We start from the raw sequence: 25,548 nt of genomic DNA, 5'->3' as shown, positions 1-25,548 counted from the left end.
TGCTTTTTCATAGCCATTCACTAGAAGGAAAATAGAATGTAATCACATTGTAATTTTACGCTACTTGAAAGATTTTGCTGGAATATATAAGCTATAGAAGAAAAAAATAGTGTTGGAGCTTGCTCCATCCACCAACTGTATGTATGTATGTATGTATGTTCCTATGTATCTAACTGTATGTATTTGTGTATATATGTATATGTGTATATGTAAAATGCTTTGAGCCTGCTTGCTAGAGCTTTGCTCCATCCGTTCAATGTCTGAATGATTGTCCATCCATATGTATGTACGTATGTGTGTATGTATGTATTTGTATGTATGAAGTTATTGGAGTCTGCCTTTTGCTGCAACCACTCTGTGTGTATGTGTAAGAATTTTCTTTCTCCTTTTCTTTCTAGCAAGTCCTTAAGAGTTAAACGAGTCTGAGCTTTTCACTGGCTACAGTGAATGCCAGCCCCAGTGAATCAAACTGTTCCCTCAGAGAAAAGTCTGCTGAGTAATTTCTCTAATTTCTGGTTGCCCCAGGCAACAGCCCATGTTGGTCGCTATCTGGACCAACCCTTGTTAGCCCCTCTGGGTGCTGACTATGGTCAGCTGCTCTCAACACTTACTCCAACCACCAAGACCACACCTCACTGCCTACCTTGGCTTCACCCCTGGATGTCAAGCAAGGTTTTGACATCCCTGACATTTTTGACAATATCAATTAAGGAAACATTGGCTGTCATGTTTAAGTTCTGTGATACCAAAAAATGTCCCTCAAAGGGCTAGAAATGTAGACAATTTTTTAAAATATGGATTTTTAAAAATATGGATTCTGGAAAATTGCACCCAAATGTTCACACTTGCAAGACAACCATCTTACTGACTGAGCTATCTCCCCACCCTTTCTTTTTCTTTTTTTATTAACTTGAGTATTTCTTATATACATTTCGAGTGTTATTCCCTTTCCCAGTTTCCGGGCAAACATCCCCCTCCCCCCTCCCCTTTCTTATCGGTGTTCCCCTCCCCATCCTCCCCCCATTGCCGCTCTCCCCACAACAATCACGTTCACTGGGGGTTCAGTCTTAGCAGGACCCAGGGCTTCCCCTTCCACTGGTGCTCTTACTAGGATATTCATTGCTACCTATGAGGTCAGAGTCCAGGGTCAATCCATGTATAGTCTTTAGGTAGTGGCTTAGTCCCTGGAAGCTCTGGTTGCTTGGCATTGTTGTTCATAAGGAGTCTCGAGCCCCTTCAAGCTCTTCCAGTTCTTTCTCTGATTCCTTCAACGGGGGTCCTATTCTCAGTTCAGTGGTTTGCTGCTGGCCTGCTTGCCTCTGTGTTTGCTGTATTCTGGCTGTGTCTCTCAGGAGCGATCTACATCCGGCTCCTGTCTGCCTGCACTTCTTTGCTTCATCCATCTTGTCTAATTGGATGGCTGTATATGTATGGGCCACATGTGGGGCAGGCTCTGAATGGGTGTTCCTTCTGTGTCTGTTTTAATCTTTGCCTCTCTATTCCCTGCCAAGGGTATTCTTGTTCCCCTTTTAAAGAAGGAGTGAAGCATTCACATTTTGATCATCCGTCTTGAGTTTCGTTTGTTCTAGGGATCTAGGGTAATTCAAGCATTTGGGCTAATAGCCACTTATCAATGAGTGCATACCATGTATGTCTTTCTGTGAGTGGGTTAGCTCACTCAGGATGATATTTTCCAGTTCCAACCATTTGCCTATGAATTTCATAAAGTCATTGTTTTTGATAGCTGAGTAATATTCCGTTGTGTAGATGTACCACATTTTCTGTATCCATTCCTCTGTTGAAGGGCATCTGGGTTCTTTCCAGCTTCTGGCTATTATAAATAAGGCTGCGATGAACATAGTGGAGCACGTGTCTTTTTTATATGTTGGGGTATCTTTTGGGTATATGCCCAAGAGAGGTATAGCTGGATCCTCAGGCAGTTCAGTGTCCAATTTTCTGAGGAACCTCCAGACTGATTTCCAGAATGGTTGTACCAGTCTGCAATCCCACCAACAATGGAGGAGTGTTCCTCTTTCTCCGCATCCTCGCCAGCATCTGCTATCACCTGAGTTTTTGATCTTAGCCAATCGCACTGGTGTGAGGTGAAATCTCAGGGTTGTTTTGATTTGCATTTCCCTTATGACTAAAGATGTTGAACATCTTTAGGTGTTTCTCAGCCATTCGGCATTCCTCAGCTGTGAATTCTTTGTTTAGCTCTGAACCCCATTTTTAATAGGGTTATTTGTCTCCCTGCGGTCTAACTTCTTGAGTTCTTTGTATATTTTGGATATAAGGCCTCTATCTGTTGTAGGATTGGTAAAGATCTTTTCCCAATCTGTTGGTTGCCGTTTTGTCCTAACCACAGTGTCCTTTGCCTTACAGAAGCTTTGCAGTTTTATGAGATCCCATTTGTCGATTCTTGATCTTAGAGCATAAGCCATTGGTGTTTTTTTTGTTCAGGAAATTTTTTCCAGTGCCCATTTTTTAGTGCATTTCAGTGCAAATTTTTTCTAGTGCTTCCCTAGTTTTTCTTCTATTAGTTTGAGTGTATGTGGTTTGATGTGGAGGTCCTTTATCCACTGGACTTAAGCTTTGTACAGGGTGATAAGCATGGATCGATCTGCATTCTTCTACATGTTGCCCTCCAGTTGAACCAGCACCATTTGCTGAAAATGCTATCTTTTTTCCATTGGATGGTTTTGGCTCCTTTGTCAAAAACCAAGTGCCCATAGGTGTCTGGGTTCATTTCTGGGTCTTCAATTCTGTTCCATTGGTCTATCTGTCTGTCTCTGTACCAATACCATGCAGTTTTTATCACTATTGCTCTGTAATACTGCTTGAGTTCAGGGATAGTGATTCCCCCTGAAGTCCTTTTATTGTCTCCCCACCCTTTCTATGGTTCATAGTAAGACAGAAATTCTTGCTCTGAGACTGAAGGAGATCAAGGTGATACAAACTGGAAAAGAAGAAGTCAGAGTGTTTTCATTTGCAGATCATATGACAGTATATATAAATGAACCTCAAAATTCTACCAGGGAACTCCTACAGCTGATAAACACTTTTATCAAAGGGGCTGCATCCAAATTTAACAACAACAACAATCAGTAGCCTTCCTTTATATAAATACCAAATGGACTGAGGTAGAAATCAGGGAAACAACACTCTTCACAATAGCCTCAAATCATATAAAATATCTTGGGGTAACTCTAACTAAGCAAGTGAAAGACTTGTACGATAAATCTTCAAGTCTTTGAAGAAAGAAATTGAAGAGGGGAAGATCTCCCATCTTTGGATTGGTAGGATTAACATAGTAAAAATTGCCTTCCTACCAAAGCAATCTACAGATTCAATGCAATTCCCATCAAAATTCCAATACAATTCTTCACAGACCTTAAAAGGACAATTTTCAGCTTCATATGGAAAAAGAAAAAGCTCAGAAGAGCTAAACAATCCTGAACAAGAACTGCATGAGGTTTTACCATTCCTGATGTCAGGTTATACTACAAAGCTATAAAAACAGCATGATATTAGCATAAAAACAGACATGTTGATCAATGGTTGATCGATGGAATAGAATTGGAGACCCAGACATAACCTACACGCCTATGGACACTTTATTTTGGTAAAGGACCTACACACTAGGAAAAGGCATCTTCAACAAATGGTGCTGGTCTAACTGGATGGCTGCATGTAGAAGAATTTGTGTAAACCTGTACCTATCACCCCGAACAAAATTCAAGTCCAAGTGGATCAAGGACCTCAACATAAAACCAGGTACACTGAACCTAATAAAATAGAAAGTGGGGAGCAACTTTGAACTCAATGGCACAGAAGAAAACTTTCCGAACAGAACATTAACACAAGCACTAAGATCAATAAATAATAAATGGGGCCTCATGAAACTGAAAAGCTTCAGATAGGAAAAAGACACTGTCATTTGGACAGAGATGCAGCTTACAGAATGGGAAAAAAATTTCACCAACTATAAATTTGATAGAAAGCTAATAGCCTAAATATAAAGAGAACTCAAGAAATAAAACAAATAATTCATTTAAAAATGGTGTGTAGATCTAGACAGAGTATTCTTTATAGAGGAAAGTCAAATTTCTTTCAGAAATGTTTGGCATCCTTAGCCATCAGGGAATTGCAAATGAAAACCACTTTGAGATTCTCCTCTTCAACCTGTCAGAGCGTAAGGTCAATAATACAAGAAGGGCTGGTGCTGCTGGGAACGAGAAAGTGGAACAAGCGGAGCACACGCTCCTCTATTGCTGGTGGGAATTCAAACTGGTACAGCCACCGTAGAAGTCAGAATGGCAGTACCTCAGAAAGACAGGAGCCAATCTATGTCAAGATCCAGCCACACTACTCATGGGCGTATACCCAAAGGATGCTTCACACTACCACCTGGACGCTGGCTCAACCATGCTCATTGCTGCTCTCTTCATAATAGCCAAAATTGGAAACAGCCTAGTTGATTCTCAATAGAAGAATAGATACAGAAACACAATCGAGTATTACTGAGCTCTTACCAAAAAAAAAAAGACATCATTAAATTTGCAGGCAAATAGATGGAACTAGAAAAAAATCATTTGGAATGAGGTAAGCCAGACCCAGAAAGACAAATATGTATTCATTTCCATTGGAATATTAGCCATTAAATAAATAATAACCAAGCTATAGTCCTTAGACTCAGAGAGGTTAAGCACAGAGGAAGGGACTAGAGGAGACACATGGATCACCCTGGGGGGGGGGGGATGGACCAGATCTGGGGGAGAGGGATGAGAACAGGAGGACCAGGTGGGAAGCAGGAGAGGAGATCAGTTTGAGGGAATGAGGGGAAGGAGTGCTGAAGAGCATTTGAGGGACAGTATGGAAACCTAGCGCAGCAGAGACTTCCTATAATATGTAAAAGTGATCCTAATGAAGTCTCCAAATAATGAGGGAAACTGAAACCCTACTGGCCATCTCTTGTCACCAGTGCCAGGACTGGGTTTCATCCAATTGAGTTGTTGGCCAAAAGGTTCATGGGGATCCCCAAACAACCCAGGCTGTTGCCAAGAGAATAGGTTGCTCTCCACAAAATGACAACAAGGCCCCATTGCTGAAGTCAACACCCACACAAACTCAATGAACATGGAGAGGTGGAGCTGGTGCGTACATAGAACCCTCACCCCATGGTCTAGTTTCTACAGAAAGGTACTCTGCAGCCTACCAAAAGAGAAAAGTAAAAACCAACCCAAACACAAAACCTCTGACCTACAATGGGTCCTACCTGCAAAATATGCTATACAACCGTGGCACAGACCCTATGGGAGTAACCAACTAATGTTTGATTTGACTGCCCACTCCATGAGATGGAAACCAAATCTGACACTACTTGGGTGATCAAGAACGAGTCTATATAGCCCAGAGATCTAGGTTAAAACCAAATATTATTGATTAAGAAAAGAAAAGGAAGAAAAAAAGAAAAAGAAAACAATAAAATGACTCCTGATGATTTTATGCTATTCTCATAGATGAGTGCTGTTTTCAGCCGTCATCAAAGAAGCTTCCTTCTGTGGCAGATAGGAACAAATACAGAGACCCAGAACCAGACATTATGCAGAAAGAGAGACCTTGGAATACACAGGTCTAACTAAATGATATGTTTCCATCAAATCCTGCCCCTCAGAGCTCAGAGAACCCAGTGGAAGAAGAGGAAAAAGGAGCGGTGAATACAGAGGGGACAAAGGACACAAGGAAGACAAGGACCTCTAAAACAGTTGAGCAGAGCTCATATGAACTCATAGAGACTGAAGGAGCAAGCACAGGCCCTACATGGGTCTGCACCGGGCCCTCTGCATAGATATTTCAGTTTAGTACTTGTTATGTTTTGTTGTTATCTCCTAGGAATTTATTCTTTTCTGACAAGAGATGGAAAGAGAGCAGATCCAGATGGGAGAGGAGGAGGCAGGGAGGAACTGGGAGGATTGTGGGGTGGGGGGGGGGGTAAATTGTATTCAGATTATACTGTATGAGAAAAGAATCTAGTTTTTAAAAAGAGTAGGAGGAGAAATCCTTGCTCTGAAGATGGTCATCTGAACACTCTCTCCTGGTATCTACTTTACCACAGGGAATATTATACATCTCGCTACAAGGCTACATCTTGCCTGGTAAGGAGAAGTGCTGAACTCTTTGGGTAGGAAGACAGTGTAGGTCTACATTTGGTCCTTTCCTTGTCTTAGAGGAGGCATGCATATATACATATCTGCATATACATATATATATACACATATACATATATATATACACATATATATGAATGCTTTTTATGGTCCAGCTAGTTCAACAGTAGCTGTCTACCAAGGGAAATTCCAAGAATTTTTAACTCAACAAAAACCATATAAAGGGCTGAGGTGATAGTTTGGTTTGTAAACTGGTTATCTTGCAAGCATAAGGACATGGGTTCAATTCCCTAGAACCCACCTTTTAAAAGCCAGACATTGTACTACACTATAATCCTAGCGCTAGGGATGCAAAGGCAGATAAGAAAGCTAGGACTTGCTGATCATGATCAGGCAAGTTGGTGGTCTCAGGTCAATGAGGCACACCTTGCAAAAAATGAGGGATAACACCTAACAGATGCTTAGGCCAGCCAAAGAACGTAAAACGCATTCCAGGGTAATATGCAGATGAAGTTCCTTATATAGGGGAATCAAAGTTGAGTTTATAAGAACACCATTAAGTCCACACAAAGTCTGTTTTAGTGAGTACAGACTCTGAGGAGAGGACCACAAACCAAGGGGTTTTATCCTAACCTCACCATCCTCCTGGAGGCTCTGAGAGCAATGGGTGAGGAGAGCGGAGGAGTAGAAGAGGAAGGAGAGCTTGATCCCTTCCCAGCCCGAGTGTTGTGCCACCATAGGTGGAAAGGGAGAAAGAGCTTTATGTCAGGTATAAAAATGAAGTTGTAATTAGGACAGATAAATTGGAAACTAGAACTTGGAAAGGAAAAGAAGTCTGGTGTGCTTTTTGACTGATCAAGGCATTTCAGATTTTTACATATACCAATTACCTTAATTTTTATTATAAGCCTTGATTCTGCCAGAATTTCCCATCTGTCAGACCCAAAGAGTACCCTTCAAAAGGGCATATCTTAGGGTTTTTACTGCTGTGAACAATTACCATGACCAAGACAACTCTTATAAGGACAGCATTTAATTGGGGTTGGCTTACAGATTCAGAGGTTTAGTCCATTACCATCAAGATGGGAGCATGGCAGCATCCGGACAGGTACGGTGCAGGAGGAACTGAGAGTTCTACATCTTCATCTGGAGGACACTAGCAGAATACTGACTTCCAGGCAGCTAGGATGAGGGTCTTAAAGCTCACACTCACAGTGACACACCCATTCCAACAAGGTCACACCTACTCCAACAGGGCCACATTCTCTAAAAGTGCCACTCTATGGGCCGAGCATATACAAACCACTACAGGGCAGGCCCACTAAGTGTCCAAAATTGAGCCTAGGTTCAGTCCAACCAGGACTACAGGAGGATTTTCAGAGGTCAGACAAAAGCCAGCACTCCCCCAGGAACTTTCGAAGTCAATCCCCCTCTACCAAAATGGCTAAAAGGGATCTATGGCTCTCTAATTAACATATACCTATGGTAAAGGAAATGACTCCCCAATTCACATATATCTATGGTGCCCGTCAGCATTTCAAAGTCCATGCTAGGATCCTTGATCTTCACATGTGTCCCGAATAACTGGAACAGGGCTATACCAAAGGTTGCTGCCTGTACCTGGGATATGTTCTTCTAGCTAGGCAGCCTTGTCTGGCCCCAGTGGAAGAGGAAGCGCCTAGCCTCTCAGAGACTTGCAGTGCCAGGGAAAGGGGTACCCAGGGGGCATCCACCTGCTCAGAGGAGAAGGGGAGGCAAGATGGAGGAAAGATTGTGGGAGGGAGTGACCAGGTGGGGAAAGGGGCAGTGAGTAGGATGTAAAATGAATAAATGAAAATAATAATAATAATAATAATAATGATGATGATGATGATGATGATGATGTAAAAGTCCACACTAGCATCCTGGCCCTGCTTACTGCCTCCTTGAGCTAAAACTCCATTCAGCTTATGGGCTTCCCACCCACCAGCTATTTATTCTTCTTATACCCAGTTATATTTCCTTCTTATAACTTCCTGCTTCTGCTTCTCTCTATTCTCTCCCCTCTCTCACCAATAGCCCTGGCCATGTCCCATCTGCTGGCCATGTCCAGTCTGCTTCTTTCTGTCTGCCCTGAACCCTTCCAGATGCCTCTGCATATTTCTCTGTTATGTATAATAGAACTTTCCCCTTAATCATACCATGGAGTAGTCATGGCGTCAGTTTATACAAGATCTCTATCCTTTCACCTCAGGGCACACGTAAACATGGGCGCTCACAGATCCACACCCAGAAAGATCTGGTGAAGAGCAGAAGAGTGAATATTAGTGATAGGAGAGTCAAGGGGAAGGAACAAGGAGAAGGAACAGACTATGTTCCTCCTATGAAACAGGGAAGTTCCATGAGTATTCACCTGGGAAGTCTGAGATCGCCACATGGAGGTAGAATGGAAAGAACTTTCTGACCTACTCTGTGAACTTTCCAGAAAAAATTATTAAATAAAATGACAATGACTTTTAAAACAATGGCCTTCTACAGAGAGAACTGCTCCATCAGCAGTGACTCATGCACACTGGGAAGGAAACCTGTTTGTAGCCAAGAGGAACTGTGGCCTCTGGGGTGAGGAGCCAGCCTAAGCCCTCAGTCACTATTACTAATCCAGATGTCAAACATGGAGAAACCTCTTGGTCTGAGGTCTTGAAGAGGAACACTGAGTGACACCAATTACAAACACCTCAACCCAGACAGACCATCAGCACTGGAAGAACAGAGGAGATGACTCTGAAAGGTTGGGGATCATTTTTCATCCCAAGAGCAGCCTCAGAGAGACAGAACAAGCCACAGCACAACCCCAAGGCTGAATGGGCTGAATCCAGGCTGATTCAAGTTCTCTGTCTCTGTCTTTCCCCTCTCCACTCCCTCCCATCTCACCTTACGCCATCAGCTCACACAATCTTGACAGGTTGAACAAAAAGACAACAAAGGTTGGGAGTGAAAAAAAAGACTTTATTTTGAAGTAACAATATGTTTACAGGGTGCAAAACAAATTTTAGATTTTCAGATAAAGCCATGGATTCTCAGGAGGTGGGATTCGTCCTCATACAACCATTGACTCCTGCTGAAAGTCCCAGCAACAGGCTCACACTTGGCTTCTTCTAACACCTCAGCACCCCTGCCCGGGGATAGAGGTGGGGAAAAGACACCTTGTGACTGTCTAGTGAGAGGGAAGGCTAGCATTACTGACACCTTCGCAGGGAGATTTCATTATTTCCAGTCATAGTGAAGTCTCAGCTGCCCCTTTCCCATCTTTTTGCGCACTCCTCTGGTGGCAAAAATCGATTGGCCTGGGTCTGACTCTGTTGGAATGAAGGAGAACTTGTTGAGGACCGTGAAGAAGGAATTTTCTTGGTCTTCTGGGCTCTGGGGTTCGCACCACGTGGCTGGAGGTCGGGTAAGTACCAAGAAAAGGTAGAACAAGACTGAGCAAGAATGAACTGCTCGATGCCATCAATAAGCTGCACGGTGCCTTGTGTACACAAGGCAGCACAGAGCACTGCCTGCGTGCGTGCATGGGTGGAAGGGAGGCCTCCTTTCCCCGCCTTCCCAGCATGAGCTTTCTTTCCCTTTCTTCCGGTTTCTGCCCAATAGCGAAGCTTTCCCATAATGCCAAGCGTAGTGCTTGCTAAGTGGCCTAGCTCCGTATTCAACTCAGCTGTTCCCCTTCATGCCCAGAGCTGGTCTTAGAGCATCTGTTTGTCCCACTAAATAAGCATCTGCAGGACTTTCTACACCTTCCGCCCCTCATGCCATCGGTGGGACTTGCAAATAGTTCAGGTTGTGTAAAGTGGATTCCTGACTTTCTCCCTGGATTCTGACCTCTAGATTTTTATTTCCAAGAGATGGAAACAAAAACTTGAAAGTGTTTGCCATGCCGTTCATCCTGTTTAAATCTTCACTCACATATCAGGAGTGGTGCTGCATATCTGTAACTCCAGAACTTGGGAAAATGAGGCAGGAAGATTATGAGTTTAAGGGCAGCCTGAGTTATATAGGAAGAACCCCTCCCCCTTATCTGTTTGTCTCTTACACACACACACACACACACACACACACACACACACACACACCTGGTTAAAACTGGCCGAAACCATTGGCAAAGGCGTCGCAGAGCAGCTGAGGGTGGCCTATGCCTCACCGTGATACTAAAACACACAAAGCTTGGTGGAACTTTAAGTGGCTAACGAGACGTGATTAATGACGTTATATGCAGAACTACATAAAACAGACAGTGCATACTCAGAAAAGCCCACACTATGCAAATGAGCTCCAAAGCAGGAGATAGTTACATAAAAGTCCAATTCTTCATTAGGTGGAGCGGTTTGGGCTAGTGAACTCTGCCCGTTTTCTCTCTGCCCATTTCCTCTCTTGCAATGTAGAGTCTTTCTTTTCCTAGTTTGAATGTAGATGAGAGAGAGAGAGAGAGAGAGAGAGAGAGAGAGAGAGAGAGAGAGAGAGAGAAAGAACAGTACAGACAGAGGCATCTGGAAGAGTCCAGAGCAAGGAGAGAAAACATAGACTGAACTGGCTATGAAGGGAGAGATAAGAAGGGAGAGCGAGAAAAGAAGAGGAGAGAGAGGGCAAAGGAGAGTGAGAGAGAGGACCAAGAGAGGAAGGAGTCAGAGCAGAGAACCAAGATGATGCAGAGCTGAAATGGAAGGGTTATAAAGGAAGGAGAAGATGCAGAAGCGAGCCCCTGGGCTGGAAAGGTTTAGGGTAGGGGGCGGGGTCAGAAGAGCTGGGAGAAGCCAAGGGGCAGGGTCAGAAGAGGCGGGAGAAGCCAAACTTACCGAGTGAAGCTGGCTTTGGTATGCTAATTGGCACCGTGGTTAGGCATTTGCCCTGAGTTCTTTTGGGGCCAGACAACCAGCCCTTGGGATGCTGAGGCAGGAAGGTCAAGGATTCAAAGCCAGTCTGAGATAAATCCCAAGCCATCCTAGGATATATGGTCAGACCTTGTTTCAAATTAATTTTTGTTTTGTTTGTTTGTTAAGTTAAAACGGTGATTTTTTAACACTACCAACTTTGGAGAAAGTGGGAATTTCTTCACTGTAATAAATGGCAGTTACCCCCTCTCTTTACCGCAAATTACCTCTTTCTTCCCCATTAGTCTTCATACAACCCTTATGTTCCTCAAGCTGTCCGAAAGTTCTTAATATTTCCACAATTCTGTGTCATTGCATATAAAATAATAAGGATGCCAGTGCTTTAAGAGGCCACCAGTAAAGAGCATGGTGCCGAGATTAATCATCAGGTTTTTGATTTCCCCTCCAGCCCCTCCCAGCCCAGATCGGCTGACTGCCACGTGGCTTGTAGCTTCTAGCTCAAGCTGCCGGGATCCAAATGCCCAGACTCCAACCACTGCTGCCTGGATCCTGTTAGAGAAAGGAAGGGGAAATCTGCTTTACCTCCAGGGGCAGAAATGTCAGGGAAAAAGCCTTCTGCAAAGAGAGGCATCAAGGTCAAAATGGAGCAAAATTATGTTGTCTTCTGGTTAATAGCTAACTAGCTTGCCCTTTTATTGTCCACAAAACTTGGCAACCTCCTAGGTCTATGTGGCTGTTTGCCTTTCCCGTGGCAAGAAAGGAGGGGTTTTCTTTCACTGTAAACACAGTTGACAAAACACTGAGTAGACAGGAGAGGTGTGTACCAAAAGGAAACTGTTCTGTATGTAACCACCTCAGCAGGGGTGAGAATATTCTGAAGAGACACTTGCTTTTAGTCTTCTTTGCCTATCAGAGTATTTAGACAAGTGCCCCCCAGAAAATTGGAATTTCCCACGGAATCTAATGCTGGAAGAAGGAAAGGCTGGAGCTAGCCAGAGAGGGAGCCTGTCTCCCAGAAAGAGTTTTCATTTGGTTCAGACTTAGACTGCCACTCAGGAGAGCCGGGAGCCCAGACAGTAGTGGCGGAATCACACCTTGGCCAGGAATGCTTAGTTATACACACCTCTTACTTCCTATTGAAAGCCAAGCGTCGTGTCGGAACCTTGAATATGGACTTGAGGAGTCCTGGACTTCTTTCTCTCCTCTATCCAGTGCAGTTACGTTGAGTAAAATTCACCTTTCTGCTTTTTACCATTACTTGTTCATTTAAGTGACCTATCAAGGATGGATGGTCAAGTCTAGCTTGCTAGAGCTTCCCAGGGGCTATGCTCTGACAGAACACACACACACACACACACACACACACACACACACACACACACACACACAAAACCAAATCTGTGAAGGTCTTGTTGGTCTCAGTGGTTCTGAAGGAGCTTAATGATCAGAACCTATTCAACAAATATGCATCAGGGCCCTTTGCTGATGAAGACAAAACCAGTTGTGAACAGACATGAAACAAAGTGGCATACTGACCCAATAAAACTTTATTTATAAAACCAGGTAGCAATCTGAATTCAACCTAGGATATAGTTAGCTGACCTGTGCTCTGTGCTACATATGGACAAGACATGTATATGTATGGATTCTATACTATACTGTTTGAATAAACTAGATGCTATACTTAGATAGACTGTGTTTTATATGTTTGTATAGACAGTATAGCATTCTTTTTAACAAAATGGGGTAATGTATATCTGTGACTGTTTCATTAATTGTATTTAACACACTATCCATTTAATACAGATAGCATCACCTCATTACCTTATTGGTTATATCAATCTATATTATATTTTATTTGAACACACCCTCTGTAAAAGGCTTGGAACAAATTCCTTACATAAATACCCTTGTGCCTTTGATCAAATGGTTTTAAAAGCAGATGAACATCTGCTGCCCTTGTAGGCCAGAAAATGAGTTAGATCTCCTAGTACTGGAGTTACAGGTGGTTTTGAACTGCTGTGTAGGTACTGGGATGTGAACCCCTGTCTTCTAAATGCTCTTCACTGCTTAGCAATCTCTCAAACTCCATGATACAGCTTTCAAAATCAACCAATATTGCAACATTATCTCTGAAACACTGTATATTCTGTAGGCATAAAGTTTTTGCCAAATTTAGGTGATTTCAATTCCAAAGTAAAGAGGACTGTAAAAGAGCTGGCATTGAACATCTCTGAAAGACCCTACACCAGTGGCCCTCAACCTTTCTAGTGCTGTGACCCATGAATACAGTTATTCATGTTGAGGTGACCCCCAACCATAAAATTATTTCATTGCTACTTCATAGCTGTAATTTTGCTATGAGTTCCAGGGCAGCCAAAGGGGCTACATAGACAAACACTGTGTCATAAAACCAGAAAGAAAGAAAGAAAGAAAGAAAGAAAGAAAGAAAGAAAGAAAGGAAGAAAGAAAGAAAGAAATTATAATGTAAATATATGATATGTGACTGACCTCCAAGGGAGACATGACACACAGGTTGAGAAACTCTGATCTATAGGAAATGGCCACCCAAAGGTGGGGTAGCTGCTCACGTAGGTCAAATGACCTGAAGGAAGCCAGAATGGAGTGCCATTGACACGCACAGCAGCCCTAGGCCCACAGATGGGTGATGGAGTGAAATGCTGAGACTGGCATTTCAGAGGACTCACCTGGGGAGCGTCTTCGTTTTAAGGAACGACGTTGCCATGCGAGGATGCCCGGAGGTGTGGGTGGTCAGTCAGAAGAGAGCGAGCCGCGGTGGCAGGGCAGGAGCAGGACAGTGGCAGGGCAGGATACGTTGTGACATAACAAACAGGGAAGAACCATGCTTCTTCTTAGAGTTTCTTGTAGCTCCTCGTCGCTTTCTGGCAATCAGAAGACTGGTCACCCTCAGTTCACAGCCATTTTTATTGTGGAATTACCAGGAAAAGTTCTGCAAAAGCATTGTACGTAAACCTAAGAAACAGGATGTATAGGAGGGTGAGGACTCAAAGAAGAAAAGTAAAAATAATACTATTGCCCTCAAATGCATTGAAGGAGATCGTCGGGACACTGCAGGAGAGAGATGATGGCTCTGTCACAGATGGGATTTCTTACAATAAAAGTCTTCCCACAGGGTCATAAAGTAACACATGTTCTGTAGGAGAAACCCAGCCAGGCATGGTGGCACAGCCTTTCAACCCAGCACTCAGAAGGCAGAAGCAAGTGGATCTCTTGAGTTCAAGGCCACACTGGTCTACAGAGTTCCAGGATAGCCAACTGGCTACATAGACAAACACTGTGTCATAAACCAAAACAGAAAGAAAGAAAGAAAGAAAGAAAGAAAGAAAGAAAGAAAGAAGGGAGGGAGGGAGGGAGGGAGGGAGGGAGGGAGGGAGGGAGGGAGGGAGGGAGGGAGGGAGCAAAGGAAACGCCTACTTGCTGGGCACCATTCCTAACCTGAGTACTCTAAAGACCCTTTTCCATGAGGGCCCTTAAAATTTAACATCCAGGAGGAGCTGCTTTCGAAATCTGATGCTGGCTGATTTAGGAGTTGGAGGCAGGATGTAGGAGCCTGTGTATCTCACAAGTTCCAGATGACGCCAATGCTACTGGCCCAAAAATCACACTATGAAGAGCAAGGACTTAAGGAAGAGGTTCTGGGACTTGCGGGCACATTGCAATCATCTGAGGAAGAGGGAATGCTTCCCTTGCTAAAGCTTTAAATTCCCAGAATACAACTACCCAAGACAGAACATCCAAGATAGCGCCTCAACATTGTAAGAAAAGAAAATACAATAATCTTCTGAGAAACTAATCTCAAGTTTTTTTTTTTTTACGAATCTACCAGTTTTGTTTTCTTTTACAAACTTCCAGAGCCACAATTCCAAACTTATTCTGTAGTACATTCATGTGACCACAAGATGTCACCAAAGGAACAAACTATGCATCAGGAATCCTTACAAAACCAAGCAAGGCTCCCCCTCCTTCCCAACAAAGCTCAGAGAAAGCCCACTTTAGAGGCCACCTTCCCAGTTCTGAGGAAAAATAGATCACAGACTCCTTTAAGAATTGATCAGATCTATAGAAAACAATGTGTATACACAACCGTGAACTCAATTTCCGGAAGTTTACGGGACCTGAAATTTAAATCCTCCTTACCATTCTATGACGCCTCTTCCTTCCTTCCGCCTACCTCTTGCCTCATAAAGAAAATGGACTGTGGGGGTTGGGGATTTAGCTCAGTGGTAGAGCGCTTGCCTACCAAGCACAAGGCTCTGGGTTCGGTCCCCAGCTCCGAAAAAAAAAAAAAAAAAAAAAAAAAAAAAAAGAGAGAAAATGGACTGTGGCCATAAATCTTCAGATTTGCTCACTTCGCCCTCCGTCTTCCTTTCACTGTCATAGGACAGACATAATTTCTTTTTAAAGAGTTTTAAATACTTATTTATTTTGTGCATGTGGTCGGGGAGGTCAGAGAGACTTGCAGAAATCAGCTTTCCCCTTCTGTTGTGTGGGTTTGGGGAATCGAACTTATGTTGTTAGCTGTGGCAGCGAGTCTGCTTAACCACTAGACCATCTCTTGGGCCAGATACCGTTTCACATACTATTTTCTTTTGAAAACCTGAGAAACTACTGCCCTTTATGGTTCTTTTTAGGCTTGATACATGTGGTGGTTTGAATATGCTCGGCCCAGGGAGTGGCACTCTTAGGAGGTGTGGCCCTTGGGAGTAGGTGTGGCCTAGTAGCAGGAACTGTGCCACTGTGGGGGTGGGCTTTGAGATCCTTCTAGCCGCCTGGAAGACAGCTTTAGAATCAAGATGCATAACTCTTAGCTCCTTCTCCTGCACCAGGTCTGCCTGCATGCTACCATGCTCCTGCTACAATGATAATGGACTAAGCTCTGAAACTGTAAGCCAGCCCCAATTAAATGTTGTCCTTTATAAGAGCTGTCTTGATCATGATGTCTCTTCCCAGCAATGGAACCCTAAATAAGGCAATAATACACTACCAAAAATTAATTTTGTCACATTATAAAATTATGAATACAGGTGTTGGAGAGCTGGCTCTGTAGTAAGAGGATTGGTTGCTTTTCTAGGGGATCCTGGTTCGATTCCCAGCATTCACAAGGCAGCTCATCACCGCCTGTAACTCCAGTTCCAGAGGATCTGACAGCGTCTTCTGACCTTCTAGGGCGCCAGGCAGGCAGGAGGTACACAGACATTCATGAGAGCAAAATATTAATACACATAAAAGAAAATAAAAAATTAAAGAGATACTTCATTTTCTCCAAAATAATGTCAATATATTCTGCTTTTCACTGAATTCAAATAACATGAATGGAAAACACAATTTTTGGAACCATCAGAGGGGCCGGCGACCCATCTCAGAGAGTAAAGATATTTCCTACCAAGCCTGAAAACCTGAAGGTTGATCCCCAGGACCCAGGTAGTGAAAGGAGAGAACCAACTCTCCAGGGTTGTCCACTGACTTCCCCGTGTGTGCCCTGGCAGCTCGCGCAGTCACACGAAGTAAATAAATAAACAGATAAATAAATAAATAAATAAAATGTTCATGTAATGTTTTTAAAAGAAAGAAAATCCACTGGTATTAACACATTATGTTTTCTTATTTTAGTTATATATTTTTATTTAACCCAATTTACCTAAAATATTGTCACTTTGTATAATGAATATAAAAATTAGTGACATATTTCACATTATTTCTTATATTTGTTCTAAGTCTTTTTGTTTGTTTGTTTTCTGTTGTTTTGGTTTTTTGCTATTATTTTGTTTTCTTTTGTTTTGTTGAAATAGGATTTCTTTGTGTAGCCTTGGTTGTCCTAAAACTTGTTCTGTAGACCAAGATGGTCTCAAGCTCACAGATTCACCAGCCTCTGCCTCCCAAGTTCTGGGTTTAAAGGCAAGTACCACCACCATCAGGGACAAGTCTCGAACTCTATTGTATATTTCATCTGATCAATTTAATTTGAGACAGGGACACAAGTACCCTAGGCTAATGGAAGTCTCTATATCAACAATGACCTTGAACTTTTAAAATCACTACCTCTAACTTCTGCCTTAGCATATTATCTGCAAAGACAAGACCATATGTTTGGAAATAAATATCATTTAAAGTGAAGGAAGACCAGTATTTTAAATTTTAAAATTCTAGAAATAGAAACACAACAACAAATCAAGCTATCCCTGCCCTCTTTTAAAAAAATACCAGCAAGTTACACACAGTGGTGAGCTGTTTTGAACAAACTGTGAATAAACAGCGGGCCGGGAGTCCCGAAAAATCCAGGTCAAAAGCCTTGAGGCCAGATGATGTCCAGATGTGCTGCCAAATGGGGCAAAGTTGAAATTCCTGTGAGTGGTGAGAGTGGAATGTGGCACCTCAGCACCCCCCACCCCCGTCCCCCTGCCCCTCCCCCGTCCCCCTCCCCCTCCCTTCGTCCCCCTCCCCCTCCCCCTTCCGTCTTGGCGGGTCCCAAGGGTCTTGTTTAAGTACAAAATCCTACCTGCCTGAAGCTCTCTCCAGCACACTGCATGCAGCCTAAAGTTCATGGTGGGAACTGAAGGTCTGGGAAGGGACAGCACCCCACATAAGGACATGTGCAGAATGCCAAAAAATAGGGAGAGACGGGCTGAGAGTCCGAGGCTTTATGACTTCCCAAGGATCAGCTCTGGGTCCAGGGCTGCCTTTCTTTTTTTTTTTTTTTTTTTTTTTTTTTTTTTTTTTTTTTTTTTTCGGAGCTGGGGACCGAACCCAGGGCCTTGCGCTTGCTAGGCAAGCGCTCTACCACTGAGCTAAATCCCCAACCCCCAGGGCTGCCTTTCTAATTCTATCCTCCGTGTTGCTTGGACGCCTTAGAATGCATAATGGGTCTTTCCTGTTTATCTTTCTCCTAACATCTGACCTTCGTCATTTAATAAGACCTTTGCTGCTAAATTAGTGTGTACTCATAAAATGTGTCATGTTAAATTTAAGAGCTTCTAAAAAGCCAAATTGCATGCATGCATATATATATATATATATTTTGTTTTTTAAAAACAGTCCCTAGGGCCAGTCAGATCACTCAGCAGTTAAAGGCAGCTGCCAAGCCTGGTGACCTGACTTTCAGCCCCGGCATCCACATAATGGAAGGAGGGAACTGAAACACACACACACACACACACACACACACACACACACACACACCATGCACACATGCGTGCACAAAATAAAATGTTTTATGAAAATTGTAATATGTTCCCTGAAAATTCCATATAGCAAGAGACAGAATGTCAGCTCGATACTCAGGTGGTGTGTGAGGAGAGGTAGACTGAGTGATCTGTAATCTATACTCCAGCTCCATATAATCTACTTGAAGAGAGAAGGGTCAAAGGAGCATACTAAACGCTGTTTTCTCGGCTTCTGTTAGGGGGTGGACATCTAAGGTATGAGCATGGTAAAAGAGGGAGGAGAAAAAGAAAGTAGTTTCAGCGGTGATCACGACATTTTGTAGGTAAAAACATTTTGGGGGTTGAAAAACAGCTTCTGCCAATCCTTGAAGCAGTTCCCCAAGGTACCTGACAGGGTCCACCCAACCTTCTGAGGCTCTTGAATCTTTCACCTCCAGATTTTAAGATGTGGGCGAACGTCAAGCCAGACTCAAGCATCTTGAAAGACAACAGATTCCTGCAGAAGGTTGGGTTGCAGATCATGGACCGTCCAGAAACAAAGGAAAACATAAAACGACCGCACCTCCTAAGCCTTCTGTCCTAGCTGCCTGAGATTTCCATTCCAGAGGAGGAATCCTCCGGGTCGCGCCTGCTCCTTGACAACTAATGACGTCAAACGCTCTGGTAACACCGATTGGCTCAATTACTTGGCGCGCTCCAGGCTGGGGAGAGAGCGAGGGCAGCTCCGCGAGACTGGCTAGCAGTGACCAGCCGGCTCCTCCTCGGGCACAGTAAGCGTCCTTGGTGGCCCAGTGGTTGCTAAGCAACGGAAAACATTTTCTCTTGGGACTAGGCTTTCTTTTCCCAGACCAGGTATTGCTGGGGCTCTGGAGACCCTTCAGGAACGCTGCTGTTGAACCGCTTGGTGAGTCCAGTGGAACTGAGCCTTGGGGAGAGCCAGACACTCAGCATCGCTTCCCCAGGCATGGAAAGCCTCAGAAAGGATGGATTCAGTGAGTGATAGCTTACTATCATGAGGGACAGGAAGGCGAGAACTAGAGATACTAGGCTTGCCCAAGACCTCATACTGACTATTCAAATCTAGACCTGTCCTGTTCAGTAAACGCCAGGTATAAAATAAGATCTAACCCTGCCTTACACAGCACCATTATGTATTGAAATGATAGTTAGGTAAAGCACATTATTAAAATCAAGACCTCTTGTTTCTAATAGGCTTACTTGAGAAGTTAAAATTGCATAAAAGGCTTTTGATTCCTATTGACACTTAGCTAGATTAAAATGTAGGCAATGTTCCTTAATGGCCTTTGCTTCAATTCCTGCTTTCAGTCCCTGCTCTGACTTCCCTTCAAGATAGACTACAATCTGTAAGACGAAACAAACCCTTTCCCCCGCCAAGTTGCATTTAGTCAGTGTTTTATCATAGCAATAGAAACACTAAGACACTTGTGTAGCAAGCAGTTTACAGATGGAGCCATCTTCCCAGACCCCTTACCTGCATTTAAAAAAAAAAAAAAGACAAATTCCTTGGAAATGTTATGCGTACTCAGATCTGAGAAAGGTAGTATCCAACACCCTTCTCTTCATCTTTCCAAATCCAAGCCACTGCAGGCCCCAGACCAGGGCTTCTTCAAGCCAGGTAAATGTCTCAATTGCTATCCCTACAGTTCAAGCATTCTGTTGAGCAAGAGCTTTGACTGGTTTTCTTTGAGGGGAAGCATGTGAATTCAGTTCTCCCTAGTCCTTACTGCTTTCTCCGCTCCCTATGTCTCTCCCCAGTTACTTTATCCAACCTGACATCCTTTTTTTTTTTTTTCGTTTCTTTATCCCATTTGTGTAGGAATAAGGATGGCTTTCCAAGGCACAGAGAATGAAATCGACCTGAAAAGCATGGAAAACCAGGAAGAAGAAAATCCTGTGCTTACCAGACTAAACAAAATAAGAGCAAAAGGGGTTCTGAATTATGCATCTCTCAAAGAAAATGAACCTGAACCCCAAACCCTGGTATTTAGGCACACCACGAAAGCTCAGGAGAAGACCAGAAAGCGACAGCAGCCTGTGAAACTGGAGCCTCTGGTAAGCTAAAAAGGAAACCCCAAGCAAGCAGCTCACACATATACACACAAACATACAATACATTCATATACATGCACACACACACACAAAAACATACATGCAAGCATACATACACACAAACACATATATACATGCACACATATACACATACACATACAAACAAACACATATATACATATTCACACAAACACATACACACACAAACACACATACACAAGCACACAGACACACACACACACATACACACACACAAACACAGTTTTTCAGATAGGTTCTCACTATGTGTTCCTGGCTGATTTGGATCTTGCTATGCAAAACAGGCTGGCCTTGAGATTACATTAATCTGCCTGCCTCTACCTCCAGTATAACTTTGAAAAGTGCTTTGGGAAAAAAAAAGTTGTCCTCCAGAAAGATAGAACTATTCTTCCTGCTTCTAATGGAAGCGAGGATGTCCACACCCACACATTTTATGGACTAGATGCTAGCAGGTCTTTACTTTAGACACACAGATTTACAGTGACTCATATTGTTGGTATAAATCATATTACAATTGATTAATACTTTTTATTAAACTAAATATCATATTTTATTACATTTTTCTATGTCGATGAAGGTTTTCATATCATATTTCCCATAATTCACATTTGGTTCTTTTAATTCTTGATTAAGTTTTTAGTGCTTGAGTAGTTTCTCTATAATAATGTCCTATCCTTTTCTTGTAAAATCGACTGTTGACTATTTTAATTTTGATCCTTATTTTGAAAGAAGACCCTGTCAGAGGTCTGGAGAGCTAACACAGCTGATAAGAGCATTTGCTGTTCTTCTGAAAAATCTGAGTTCAATTCCTATCCCAACCACCTGTAACTACAGATATCGGGATACAAAAGCCACTTCTGATTGCTATGGGCACCCATACACATGTAATGCATGCATACTTAAACACGTACACAAGAATAAAATTAAGGAAGTCTGTTTATTGTCAGTCGTGTCCTTTTAAATTCTCATATTTAACGTTCAGCTTTTGTTTTCAAGATATATATCACAGATATACATGTATATAACAGATATAACTAATTCTTACACTCCTGCCTTTATAATGGAACCAATTAGTTTATTTAGCTTTTATGACCCACAGGTCAAATTGAACTCTTCAACCCTCTGGATCGATTGTTGCCACATCCATTTATTTGCACAATGCCAGACTTCTTTTCTGCTATTAGGGCAGAGGCATATGGTTGTAATAGAAACCCTCCAGCCCATAACGCTTAAAACATTTATCTGGCCTGTGGTAGAAATCTTGTTTTCTGAATCTGCATTCTGTACATTTCTGTCACTGAGACAAAATGCCCAAGGAAATCAACTGAAAGCCTCATAGACTTCAGTCCATGGGCAGCCAACACTATCGCTGGAGGAGGATGGGAGCCATCACTATGTGATGGAGGAGGCTATGGCATCCAGGAAGCAGAAAAGAAAGGAAAAGGATGGAGCCGAGCACCATACACACCCTTTAATGCATGTCCCAGACAACCTGCCTCATTCAGACGGGCCCCGGCTTCTAGTTTCTACCATTTCTTAGTAGTGTCACTGCCTTCACCACATAAGCATTTAAAGAACATTCCAGATCCAGACTTTAAGGCAATTATTCCAGGTTCCCTGACAAAAACTAAGAATTGGGTACCATGGTGGTTTGAATGAGAGTGATCCCCATAGGGTCAAATACTTGAATGTCCCGTTTCCTGCTTGAGGAACAATTTGAAAGGCTCAGAGTTTTCAAAAGCCGCCCCCATCTCTCTCTCTTCTCTCTCTCTCTCCCTCTCTCTCTCTCCCTCTCTCTCTCCCTCTCTCTCTCCCTCTCTCTCTCCCTCTCTCTCTCCCTCTCTCCCTCCCTCTCTCTCCCTCTCTCTCTCTCCCTCTCTCTCTCTCCCTCTCTCTCTCTCTCTCCCTCTCTCTCTCCCTCTCTCTCTCTCCCTCTCTCTCTCCCTCTCTCTCTCCCTCTCTCCCTCCCTCTCTCCCTCTCTCTCTCTCCCTCTCTCTCTCTCTCTCTCCCTCTCTCTCTCTCCCTCTCTCTCTCCCTCTCTCCCTCTCTCTCTCCCTCTCTCTCTCTCCCTCTCTCTCTCTCCCTCTCTCTCTCCCTCTCTCCCTCTCTCTGTCTCTCCCTCTCTCTCTCTGTCTCTCCCTCTCTCTCCCTCTCTCTCTCTCTCTCTCTCTCTCTCTCTCTCTCCCCCCCCCTCTCTCTCTGCCTCCTGCTCATGAATCAGATGATAACTTTCAGCTACCTGTCTGGGGCCATGCTTATCAGCTGCCTGCCTTGCTCACCACCGCCAGGCCATGGACTCTCCCTCTGAAACCATAAGCAAGGCTCCAACTAAATGCTTTCTTCTGTAAGCTGCCTTGGTCATGGTGTCTCTTTACAGCAACAGAACAGTGACCAGAACAAATACTAAAGGGGATAGTGATATTAAGGATCTTAGTCTTGATTTTAATAATGGCTTTAGGATTTTTGTACTTAGGGTAATTGCTGTTTGCTATTGATCTTCGTGAGGTAGCGGACAACACGTTAATTTTATTTTGTCTCTATTTTATTATGAAAAGTTGTAGATAAACATCTCAAAGAGAAATATAATAAGCAGCATTAACAGTGTCGATTTTGCCTAATTTTTCAATATTTTTATTTATAACTTTGTATGTTTATGCACATGCATAAAAATGTGTGTAGACATCAGAGAGTAAGTTCTGTCCTTCTAACCTAAGGGTTCAGAGGAGGAAATGCAGGTCTTAAGCCTTGGCTGCAAACACTCAGCTCTCTCGCTGGCCCAGAATAAAGTATTTTTCAGGAGAATCAGAGTTATAGGTGCCGGGCAGGACCCTCAGAAGGAGGAGCAGGAACTGGCGCGCTGAAATCCAGGTACAAGCTCCAAGTACTGGGAGCCGCACTCTTCCAGTGTCCCAGTGTCACACACCTCACTGCAGTCTCACCCTCCTTGCACAGAGATGAGCAGTACTGTCACCAGTGTGAGTCTGTTTTTGTCATTTTACTACTTTGCTTTAAAATCCCCATTTCTTCCAATTCTCTCTCATCCGAAGTTTCGAATATATGGAAATGCTGAGGGAACAGTGCATACACTTACACACCTCCCACCCAGACTCAAGGACCGTTCACGTGTCGTCCCATTCACTGTGCGCCTGTCTGCACACCCCTGTGTGTTTGTCACTTTATCGTTTAGAGTGCGTTGCGAGCATCCTAACACTTCACTCTCGGATGCCTTGGCTCACAAACAAGAACAGCTCCCCGCAGGCTGTAAAATGTTCTTAGAATACCTTCAATTACTTAAACTTTTAAATTATACTTTTGGGGGGACATGTGTCATATGGGAGAGGCATATGCAGGTCAAAAGACAATTTGTGTGTGGGTGTCCGTTCTCTCCAAAAGGTAGGCCCCAGGAATGAGCTCAGGCTATCAGGCTTGGAAGCAAACGCTTCCACTTGTGAGTCATCTTCATGCTCCATGGCTTTTAAAACTCATGGCATTTAAAATCATGTATATGTGTGTGTGTGTGTGTGTGTGTGTGTGTGTGTGTGTGTGTGTGTGTGTGTGTGTGTGTATCTCCTCAAACTGGAGTTGAGGAAGGTTGTGAGCTGCCACACGGGTGCTGGGAAGCAAATCTAGATCCTCTGCTAGAGCAGCAAGTGGTCTTAACTGCTGAACCATCTCTCCATTCCTTGTTTGTAGGTCTTAAAGAATTTGTTATTAGAGCTGGTGAGATGGGTCAGGAAGTAAAGGTACCTGCTTGCTGCCGAGTCTGATGACCTGAGTTCAATCCCCAGGGAGAAGGAGAGAATTGACTCCTGAAAGTTGTCCTCTGACTTCCACACTTACAGTATATGCAGGAACATACATACCATGTTCAGGGGAGCCTCTCTCTCTCTCTCTCTCTCTCTCTCTCTCTCTCTCTCTCTGTGTGTGTGTGTGTGTGTGTGTATGTGTGTGTGTGTGTGTGTGTGTGAATTGACATAATTTAGGGCTAACCTCAACTGACAAAATGCCTCCATCAGATTGGCCTGTAGGGGGAATTGGTAGGTGGGGCATTATCTTGGTTAATGGTTGATGCGGGAGGGTAGGCAGCATTCTTCCATGGTCTCTGCTCCTTAGATTTCCGTGCCCTTCACTTTCTCCCTACATTTATCTGCCCCAAGGTGCCTGCCTTGAGGTCCTGTCTTGGTTTCCCTTGAGGGGCTGTAAGCTGCAAGAGAAGTGCACACTTTCTTCCCCGTGAGGCCTTGCATTTGGTCACAGAATCTATCAGAGCAGCAGTAACAAACTAGGACACCTGGTAAGCACAGGGACCTGAGTTCATCCTCCAGAATTTGTGTTACAAAGCAAGCCCAGGGAGGGTGGCAGGTGCTTGCCATCCCAATTTGAGGAGGGCAACAGGCAGATTCCCTGGGGCTGGCGAGCTATCCGGCCTATTCTGCTTGGTGAGTCCTAAGACAATGAGAGGAAACCTGTCTCAAAAAACTGAAGTGGAGAGTACTCGAGGAATGACAGCCAAAGTTTCCCTCTACCCCACATACACATAGGAGCACACATGTACTTGAACACACAATACAAAACAAAACAAAACAAATCAACAAAAAAAAGTGTGCTTACTGCATTCTGCTCCCTTTTCCTGCATTTATCTGCTGTCTTCTCTCTTTCCTTGAATTTATCTGGACTAATATTTTCTTTGCCCCCATTGTGTCTGTCTCATTCAATTGACATCCTGGTCTCTAAAGTTCCCTAAGTGGGGGACACTTGGAATTTTGTCCTTGAATAGATCTTTGAAAGCTTAGTAGAGCCACGCTACTATGAAATCTTCAGTCTGCCTCTAAAACCTACAGATTGAATGTTGGGTGGTTCATACTTGGTTTTTATGATAAATCTCATGTCTTACGGTAAGTTTATAGTTGGTGAGGTTGTGTAGTGGTTTGAATAAGAATGACCCTCATTGGCTCATATATTTAATCACCAGCGAGTGACTATTTGAAAGGATTAGAAGGATTAGGAGATGAGGCATTAGGGGAGTAGAGGAAGCCTTGTTGAGAGAAATGTGTGACTGGAGGTGGGCTTCGAGGTTTCAAAATCCCATCCTAGACTCAGGCTTGCTTGCTTTCTTTCTTTCTTTCTTTCTTTCTTTCTTTCTTTCTTTCTTTCTTTCTTTCTATCTGCCTGCAGATCAGAATGTAGCTCTAAGCTACTTCCGCCAC

General features: G+C 43.4%; 1 protein-coding gene and 1 long non-coding RNA gene across 6 annotated transcripts in view; one reads left to right on the top strand and one right to left on the bottom strand.

Moving 5' to 3' along the window:
- Nucleotides 1-9,131: 9,131 nt before the first annotated feature.
- On the bottom strand, nt 9,132-18,943 carry LOC120102311 (uncharacterized). 4 transcript variants are annotated; one of them, XR_005503648.2, is made up of 4 exons: nt 17,288-17,410; nt 13,738-14,023; nt 10,994-11,578; nt 9,132-9,502 (listed from the first exon to the last, which is right to left on the bottom strand). It is a non-coding gene; the product is annotated as an uncharacterized LOC120102311 (long non-coding RNA). The 4 variants fall into 4 exon arrangements; XR_010065833.1 differs by lacking the exon at nt 17,288-17,410 and adding an exon at nt 17,568-18,943 and having other exon boundaries at nt 9,132-11,578; nt 13,738-14,000; XR_010065832.1 differs by having other exon boundaries at nt 9,132-11,578.
- Nucleotides 18,944-18,952: 9 nt separating this feature from the next.
- The window catches only part of Dnah6 (dynein, axonemal, heavy chain 6), a 220,227-nt gene continuing 213,631 nt past the window's right edge, over nt 18,953-25,548 (top strand). Inside the window, exons 1-2 of one of the 2 annotated variants that reach the window (XM_039108712.2) lie at nt 18,953-19,223; nt 20,069-20,304. In XM_039108712.2, the coding sequence (XP_038964640.1) occupies nt 19,196-19,223; nt 20,069-20,304 (264 nt within the window). In that variant the 5' untranslated portion in view covers nt 18,953-19,195. The remainder of the gene's footprint in view (nt 19,224-20,068; nt 20,305-25,548) is intronic. The other variant, NM_001419792.1, reaches the window with a different exon arrangement.

This window comes from Rattus norvegicus, chromosome 4, assembly GCF_036323735.1.
Source record: "Rattus norvegicus strain BN/NHsdMcwi chromosome 4, GRCr8, whole genome shotgun sequence".
NCBI lineage: Eukaryota > Metazoa > Chordata > Mammalia > Rodentia > Muridae > Rattus > Rattus norvegicus.
Note: the sequence above shows the minus strand (reverse complement) of the source record. Positions and strands in the feature narration are given on the sequence as shown.